Source organism: Parus major, chromosome 21, assembly GCF_001522545.3.
Source record: "Parus major isolate Abel chromosome 21, Parus_major1.1, whole genome shotgun sequence".
NCBI lineage: Eukaryota > Metazoa > Chordata > Aves > Passeriformes > Paridae > Parus > Parus major.
In genome coordinates, this window is record NC_031789.1 from 6445171 (window position 1) to 6452925 (window position 7755).

General features: G+C 61.6%; 1 protein-coding gene across 4 annotated transcripts in view; it reads right to left on the reverse strand.

Annotated features, from left to right (window-relative positions):
• The window catches only part of SAMD11 (sterile alpha motif domain containing 11), an 87353-nt gene that overhangs the window by 3774 nt on the left and 75824 nt on the right, over nt 1-7755 (reverse strand). For all 4 annotated transcript variants that reach the window (XM_033519229.1, XM_015648453.2, XM_015648455.1 and 1 more), the window contains exons 9-12: nt 6608-6723; nt 6175-6253; nt 5294-6003; nt 1012-1136 (exon numbers count right to left, since the gene is read on the reverse strand). In XM_033519229.1, the coding sequence (XP_033375120.1) occupies nt 1012-1136; nt 5294-6003; nt 6175-6253; nt 6608-6723 (1030 nt within the window). The remainder of the gene's footprint in view (nt 1-1011; nt 1137-5293; nt 6004-6174; nt 6254-6607; nt 6724-7755) is intronic.

Here is a 7755-nt window from a genome sequence, read left to right on the forward strand (position 1 = left end):
TTCCAGGGAAGCCTGCAGGGTTTTCCTGGTTCTGAAATCAGCATTCCAGGGAAGCCTGCAGCCCTCTCCTGGTTCTGGGATCAGCGTTCCAGGGAAGCCTGCAGGCCTTTCCTGGTTCTGGGATCAGCATTCCAGGGAAGCCTGCAGGGTTTTCCTGGCCAGAGCAGGGAGCTGAGCAGTGCCAGACCTCCCAGCAGCTGTGGGCTCAGGGCAGGGAATGGGCAGAGCCTCGGAGCTCTGGCATTTTCACACATTAAATAACCCCATTAAAGCCCCCAGGCAGGGCCTGAATCCCTCATCCCCCAAAGCCTGGGAGCCCCCGGACTGGGCAGGGCCACGCCAGGGGCCGTCTGCAGCAGCTCCAGCAGCCTGGAACTGCCTGGGGTGCTCTGGGAAGGGAGAAGTTCAGTCCCACTTGTTGATTCCTGCCCCACTGGAGCACCAGTGGAGCTGGGATTTGGGATTTTCCTGAGCTCTCATCAGCTCACACATCACACATCACAGGCCTGGGCCATCCTCATCCTCACTAAACGCAGCTCCTGAACTCCCCTCTACACACAGACATCCCACAAACACCCAGAATCCATCTCCCTCTCCCTCCCACCTCAGTCAGAACCTGACCCTCCTCTCGTCCTGATCCCCTCCCAAGCACACCCTCCATCCCCATCCCTCCCCTTGGGGAAGGTTCCCTGTCCCCCATCTCCAAACAAACATTCCTGGCCCCCAGTGCTCCTCTCCCAGGCACAGCTCCAGAGCCAGGCTGCTTTTCCATGTGGTTTTAACAAAGCCTGTTCTACCTGAGCTCAGACCCTAATCCCATCCTCTCCTGCTGAACTCCCTCCTTATTTCTGCCCAAGACTTCATCCCACACCTTGGCTGGCAGCAAACTCAGCAATCCACGAGGAAATCACCCAGCCAAGCCCTGCAGGGCTCTGAGAGCTTCAGGAGGGAATGGGGCTCCCAGGAAGGTGGGTGTTCCTGCCATGACCTTCTGGGGCTGCTGGGATTTACCTGAGTGTACTCAGTGCAGCCAGACAAGTTGGACACGAAGCTGCAAACGTCCTCCACTGTCCATTTGCTGATGTCTTCCAGCGCTGGGCTCTCCTCCCCATCCAGAAACAGACCTCCCATGGTGCCTGGATTGTTTGGAGTCGGGGGGTTGGAGGGAGGGGAGGAGAAAGGAACATAAATCATTAAAATCCCACACGGACAACAACCAGCCTGCAATCTGAATATTTTTCTCTAGCCACACATTCATCTTTAATGACCTGTCAATTAAAGCACTGGGCAGGGTCAATTCATAGGCCTCTTCCTCCTGGAGGTCCCCGGCTGGGGGAAGGAAAAATCCGAGCTAATGCATTTCATGTGTTTAATGTTCTTCAGCTGCGGGGGGAAGCGGGGGAGGAGAGGGGAGAGCAGCAGAGCCTGGAGGAGTTTCTCCACACACACCACAAAGCGGAAAACTCTGCCTGCCCTGTGGGCTCCTCTCCCAGCCCCGCTCCCGAACGTGCTCGGAATGACAACGGGAACCGCTGGGGAGCTCCTGCTCCTGCCAAGGGCTCCTCTCCCAGCCTGGCACGTGTCAGGGACAGAGCCACTGTTCCCAAAACACCCGAGTGTCACACGGGGGGACAGGGGAGCCCCCAGCCCTGCAGCAGCTCACTGCCACAGCACCCAGAGAAATCCCAACGGGAGAGGCACCGGGAAATGAGTGGAAATGGAGAGAGGAACACCTCAGGGAACCCAGACCTGCTGTGGGGGAAAAGGGAGGACACAGAACAAACCAAATTGCACAAAGCACCTCTTTAGGGTGGGGGAAAGCCAATATGAACCCCTGGAACCCTGCTGTGGGGTGTTGGACCAGGAGAGCACAAGGACATTTACAGGGATGAGAACATGCAGGATTCTCAGGCAGGGAAAGACTTTATGAGGGGTATGAGCTGTTCTGCTCACAACATGCAGAACTGCCAGGAGAAAAATTATTTCTCCCAGGAGCCTGTCATGACAAAATTATCTGTCCTGTGGGCTTGGGGCTTTTCCCTGGTGGATTTGATGGATATAACCCCTTGCTCCTGCCCACAGCAGCTGGGACAGCACTTCCACATGGGATGGCAAGGGAAAAATGGATAAAACAATATCATGGTGGGGAGCACAGGCCGAGAGGCCAGGGAGCAGCCAATTCCCTGGGGAATAATACCCCAGGGCCGAGGGAAGGGGCAGGGAAAGGAGCAGAGCCCCACACGCTCCCTAGGAAGCCTCGGGGAAGCAGGAGAAGCTCGGGATCTGCACAGAAGTTATCGCAGCCATGAGATGCTCTGAACCAGCAGAGCCTGCACAGGGAGCAGCCCAAGGCTCTGCAATCATTTCCACACATTTCCCTTCCCATTTTCCCACTGCTCTTCTCCCTCGCTGTCCCTGCAGCTGCTCCCCCTCAGCGTGGGCAGGATCCACAGCCCCGGACAGCCCCACACGGCCCCGCACGGCCCGGGAGCAGCTCCTGGGGCTGGGATTGCTCCTGGAGAGAGGCCCCAGAGCTCAGGCTGAGCCATGTCACAGCCAGAGCCAGGACGTCCTGCCTGGAGCTCTCCAAGGCTCTCCACAATCCAGAGGAGGCTCTAAGGAGATCCTGGAACAGGGGTTGGACTGGAGGAGCTCCAGTGGTGCCTCCAGCGTGAGCCCGCCTGGGGTCCTGTGCTGGCTGCTGCCTCTGCCAGCTCTGCCCGTCCCTCTGGAGCGGGGACAGGGCTGCTCCTCTCTCCTCACACCTTTGTGCCCCTCCTCGCCAGCGCTTTGCTCCAGCCCAGAGCCCTCAGGACACTCACCAGCCCTTTCCCAGTTCCAGCTTTGGGCAGGGCTGGTGCTCGGGTGTCCCCCCGGCCCCTCCTCTCCCATCCCAGCCCTGTCATGGCTCAGGAATAACCCTGGGAAGGATTTCTGGAGCTGAGCACGATCCCTTCCCCTCAGATCAGCGCTCCCCAGCTCTGAGCCCCCCGGAGCAGAGGAGCTCCTGCCCTTCTGCCCTTCCTGCGCCTCCTCGGGAGGAGAAGCTCGGGCTGTGTCCCCTCCGTCTCTGGCAGCCTGGACAATGAGAACAAATAGGTGCCAAGTGGCTGCAGGGCCGCACCTTCGATCCCAATAATGACATGTCAGCGGCTGCCGGAGCCACAAAGGGCAGCAGCCATTCCCTGCCTGCCTGCCTGATAAATGATGGTCCAGGGGGCTGCTAATGGATTAGGGAGCGTTCCAGCAGCTGGGGCCCGGCGTGCGGGGGCTGAAAGGAATCCATCGTCCCAGGACAGGTGTCCCCAGCACAGCCCAGCCACACGCCATTTATAATTCCCCTCCCTGCTCCTGATGTCCAGCTGCTCCAGAAAGAGGAGCCAGAGGCGGAGAGCGGAGCCCGGGCAGGGAGGGCCAGCGGCTCCGGGCTGTGCAGCACGGGCACGGCCGGCTCTGTGCTCCTGGCACCCCGGGGACAGCCCAGGTGCCGCCTGGGGACACAGGGCCAGCCCCTGGCAGCCAGCCCACCGCTGGGCTCCATCGGTTTTGCTCCCAGCCCCGCTCCCTGCAGCCCCTCCCGTGCCCCGGCGAGGGCTGGGGTCAGGAGCAGCACAAGGCTGGCGTTAATTGCTCTCCAGACTACAATCAATAGAAGGATTTTAGCCTCCTGCACACTCCATCCTTCACCTTTTCCGAAGGACGGGGCTGCGGGAGGAGGAGGAGGAGGAGGCTGCTGAAGCCTTGAGGAGATGAGGTCATCGAGCCACAGCCCCAGAAGGCAGCTCAGGGAATCGAGCCGACCCCGCTGCCTCATCACAGGGCCAGAGCAGCACAGAACTGCCTCAGGCTCAGCGTCCTGCTCTGCTGGATGCTTCTCCCCTCTCCTCTCCTCCCTCCAGCTCTTCCTCTTGGCCACCGGCCCTGCCCGGGCGCTCGTGTTGTAGTTACACTCTCCAGGGTAGGGCAGAAGCTGCCGCCCCTCCTGAGGGAGCAGTCCCTGGGCAAAAAGGGGGCACAGGGATTGTCTGGCACAGGGGGAGAGGTGGGTGCAGCTCTGCCTGCCCGCCCTCGGGTGCTTTGTGTTCCCCCAGAGCCTCTGAACACATTTTTCGCTCACCCCAGGATGGCTGCAGCCCTGGGATCGATACAACCCTCACTATTTCAGCATCTCAACCCCTGGTGCTGCATCCTGCACAACCCCCGCTCCTCCCAAGGCTTTGCAGGTGCGAGGATTTGCTCTGGAGCAGCACAGCAGAACCCAAAGCCACAGGGAGATCAGCCCCAGCACCACGTGAAACCAGCCAGAAGCCAAAGAGCCCTCAGGAAAAGACCTCCAGCCCTGGCACAGGCTGCACAACCCGGGAGAGGCGGGCAGGGAAACCCAGCCTGGAGCTGTGCCGGGGCCGCGAGATGTGCTGGTGATATAAATCCAAAGTGATAATAATAAATGGGCTATTACAGCGACTCACAGGCTGCTGGGGGAGGGAGGGGAGGCAGCCCCAGCCCAGGCCTCCCTGCAGAGCTCTCACAAGCCACGAGCACCACGGAGCTGAGCCCGTCCCTCTCTAATGGCCGGGAGGAAAAGGCTCCTGCGAGGAAGCCTCGGCAGCCCAAGGCAGCAGGAATATTTATCATCCTGGCCACCTGCCTGTCGCTGAAAAATCGCTTCCTCCTTCCTGGCTGGGAGGCAGCTCTAATGAGGGACGGGCAGCCGTGCTCGCAGGCAGCTCCTGGCGTGGAGAGCAGCGCAGCACAGCCCCCTCCTCCCTCCCGTGTGCCAGGCAGTCCTTCCTCCTGCTAATTGCTCTGCCAGGTCATTAGCTGGGGCAGATCTGGGTTCTCGGCTGGGCTGACCCCCGTTTGTGCCGCCGGTGCCCGCTGCCCCTGCAGCGAGGACAGAGAGCGGCAGTGCCCTCCCTCCCTGCCCGCCCGGCGCCTGTGACACTGAGCAATGCAGCACACAGCCCAGCAGCCCCTGCCCTGCAACGGGGACACCTGGAACCAGGCTGGAAAAGCCCCTCCAACCTCTGACCGATGCCCACCTGGTCACCAGAGCCCCGAGTGCCACGTCCACCCTTCCTCGGACACCTCCAAGGATGGTGACACCACCACCCCCTGGGCAGCCCTTCCGAAGCCTGACCACCCTTTCCAAGTGGAAATTCTTCCTTTCCAAACAAGGAGGAGAAGCTGACAAAGCAACCACAAACACACTGTGCAAGGAGCAGGGGGAGAGCCCCTCTTCCAGCGCTGCCAAACACGTCCCTGGCTCCACCCCGGCCCCCCAGCCCCTCACCTGCATGGAAGTAGGGGCTCATGGTGTAGGGGAATCCGAAGGGCAGCGGCTGGGGCGCGGGCAGGGAGGCCGGAGGGAGGTATTTCACCTCGGCCTTGTTGATGCCGGGCCCGAGCAGGTGGCTGGGGGACTCCGCGCTGGAGGAGCTGCAGGGGACGCTGGGGGCCGCGGCCGCCTCGCTCAGCTCCTTGGTCCCCTCGCACGCCTTGCCCGTGCCGTCCTTGCACTCCTTGAGCTCCGCTCCCGAGCTGCCCTCGGCCTTCAGCCCCTCGGCCTTGTCCTCTCCGGCCTCGGCGTCGCTCTCCGAGTCCTTCATCTCCTCGTCGTTACAGTCCTGGGCCCCGTCCCGTGTGCGCGGCTCCGCCGCCTCCCGCGCCTCGCCGGGGCCCTGCGGCTCCGTGCGGGGCTGCGAGGACTTGCGGCCGCCCCCGGCCCGCCGGGGCTGCTCCTTGGGCGGGGTGTTGGTGCCGGGGCCGCCGGGGGTGAGGGACAGCAGCGGGGCGTTGTTGTGCCGCAGCACCAGCATGGCGTTGCGCCGGGACAGCTCGTCCCGCAGCGCGTGGCCCTCGGGGACATCGTGCACGCTGCGCAGCGCGGGGTGGTCCGGGGGCAGCCCCGGGTGCAGGCTCAGGGGGTCTCCGGCCAGCAGCCTCTGCCGGTGCAGGTTCTCCAGCTCCTTCTGGCGGATGAGCTCGGCCGACATCTCCAGCCTGGGCGGGGAGAGGCAGTTTCGGTGCGGGGGTCTGGAGGAAGGCGCTCCCCCCCAGCCCGGCAGAGCGAGGTGTCAGCTCCACACCCCCCAGCCCTTCCCCAGGCCTCGCTGTGTCATCCGTGCCCAGTTCACCCCACACCAGCACAGACCCAGCCCCTCCCACTCTCACCTGGCCAGGTTTTGCTTCCGTAGCATCTCCTGCTGCCGTGCAAACATTTCCGCCTGTGCCGGCTGGAGGAACCCGTAACCTGCGGAGAACGCTGGGGGTTACTCACCTCAGCACCGACCCTCGGCTGCCTCAGGAACAGCTCCCCAGAGGGAAAAAGGGCACCCGAGCGCTGCCTTTCTGCTCCCGAGCCCAGCTACCCCTCACTGCCACGGCAGCGCGGCCAGCACACAGCACCAGGGAGGGAGGCAGGCGGGGATTAAGAGAAGAGCAGCCAGGGCACCGGCTCCCATGGCTGCACAGGCAGGGTGAAGCTGGCCCAGCAGCCGTGGGGACACACAGAAAACACGTGTGGGCCTCTGGGCCGCAGGGCAGATTGTCACAGGCTGCACCTCCACCCTGCCCTGCTGCCCACGAGCGACACCCGAGCCCTCACCTGGCGTCTGGCACAGCGCCGAAGGCACCCCGAGGAAGGGAGGTCTCAAGTGGGGCCCCAGGGCGATGTGGGGAGCGTTCTGGGGTGACAGCAGAGGCGGTGGGTGGGATATCTCCCTGCAGGAATCAGAAAATAAAGCCGTGTTGAAAACCTGGAGGCTCCGAAGGGCCCTGGCTCAGGAAGAACATCTTGGCTGCAGATGAGCTGCATCCTGCCCCAGAGGCTGCTCTCTGCCTCTTCCCCCTCATGCAGAGCTTCTGAAACGGAGAGAAAAAAACAAAAGCAGCAGAACCAAAAGGGGAAGAAAGCAGCCAGGACTCCACAGGTCCCGCACGTTTCCCACCTTTGCTTCTGCAGCCTTTTCAGCCGGGCTGTCCGAAGGGATCTTCCCTGCCCGTGGCAGGTTAAAGGGGAGGGCTGAAGATGCTGCATCTGCCTCTCCCCTTACCACATCTGGGGTTCTGCCTCAATCACCTCACACCTGAGAAGGAATTCAGTGTTCTGGGGGCTGCAGGGTGGGTTTGGGAAGATCTGGAGGCATCACTGGCTTGCCTTGCAGAAAATGCCTGTCCCAGCTGGATGTGCTTTAATTCTGGAGTGGAAAGCTGGGAGTGAGGCAGAGGGAAATACAGACAGGAGAGGGATGTCAGCAAGAAGGGCAATGGGATCAGTGGGAAGGAATCTTGCTGGAGAAGGGGTGGATGAAGCCAGGCAGAGGGAAATGGAGGGAGGCAGGATTGGGTGGTGGGAAGGGGACAACGCCTGGAAAAGAGACAGGGAGCACTTGCAGCAGGAGGGAAGGCAGAAAGAAAAAAAAAAGAAAAAAAAAGCAGGAAGGGAATAAGAGCCAAGGTCTCTTCCATTAGTCAGATCTGCCCTGGGAGCCTGCAAGCAAATCTGCTTTCCGGCTGCACGTCTCTTAATTCCTTTTGATGGCCACTTACAACATTATTACCTTCAGCAGGGCATCCAGAGGCACAGCCAAGTGTGGGGCCGTTTATTTTCATTTTGCAGTATCTCCCTGGAAAAATCTGCTCTGGGAGAGGCTGGAGGGCGAGGGAGAGGGAGGCAGAAGGTGCCTGTGACTTTGCAACAAACACAGCACGTGCAGAGGCACCGCAGTGGGGGGATAATAACGGGAGCATCCC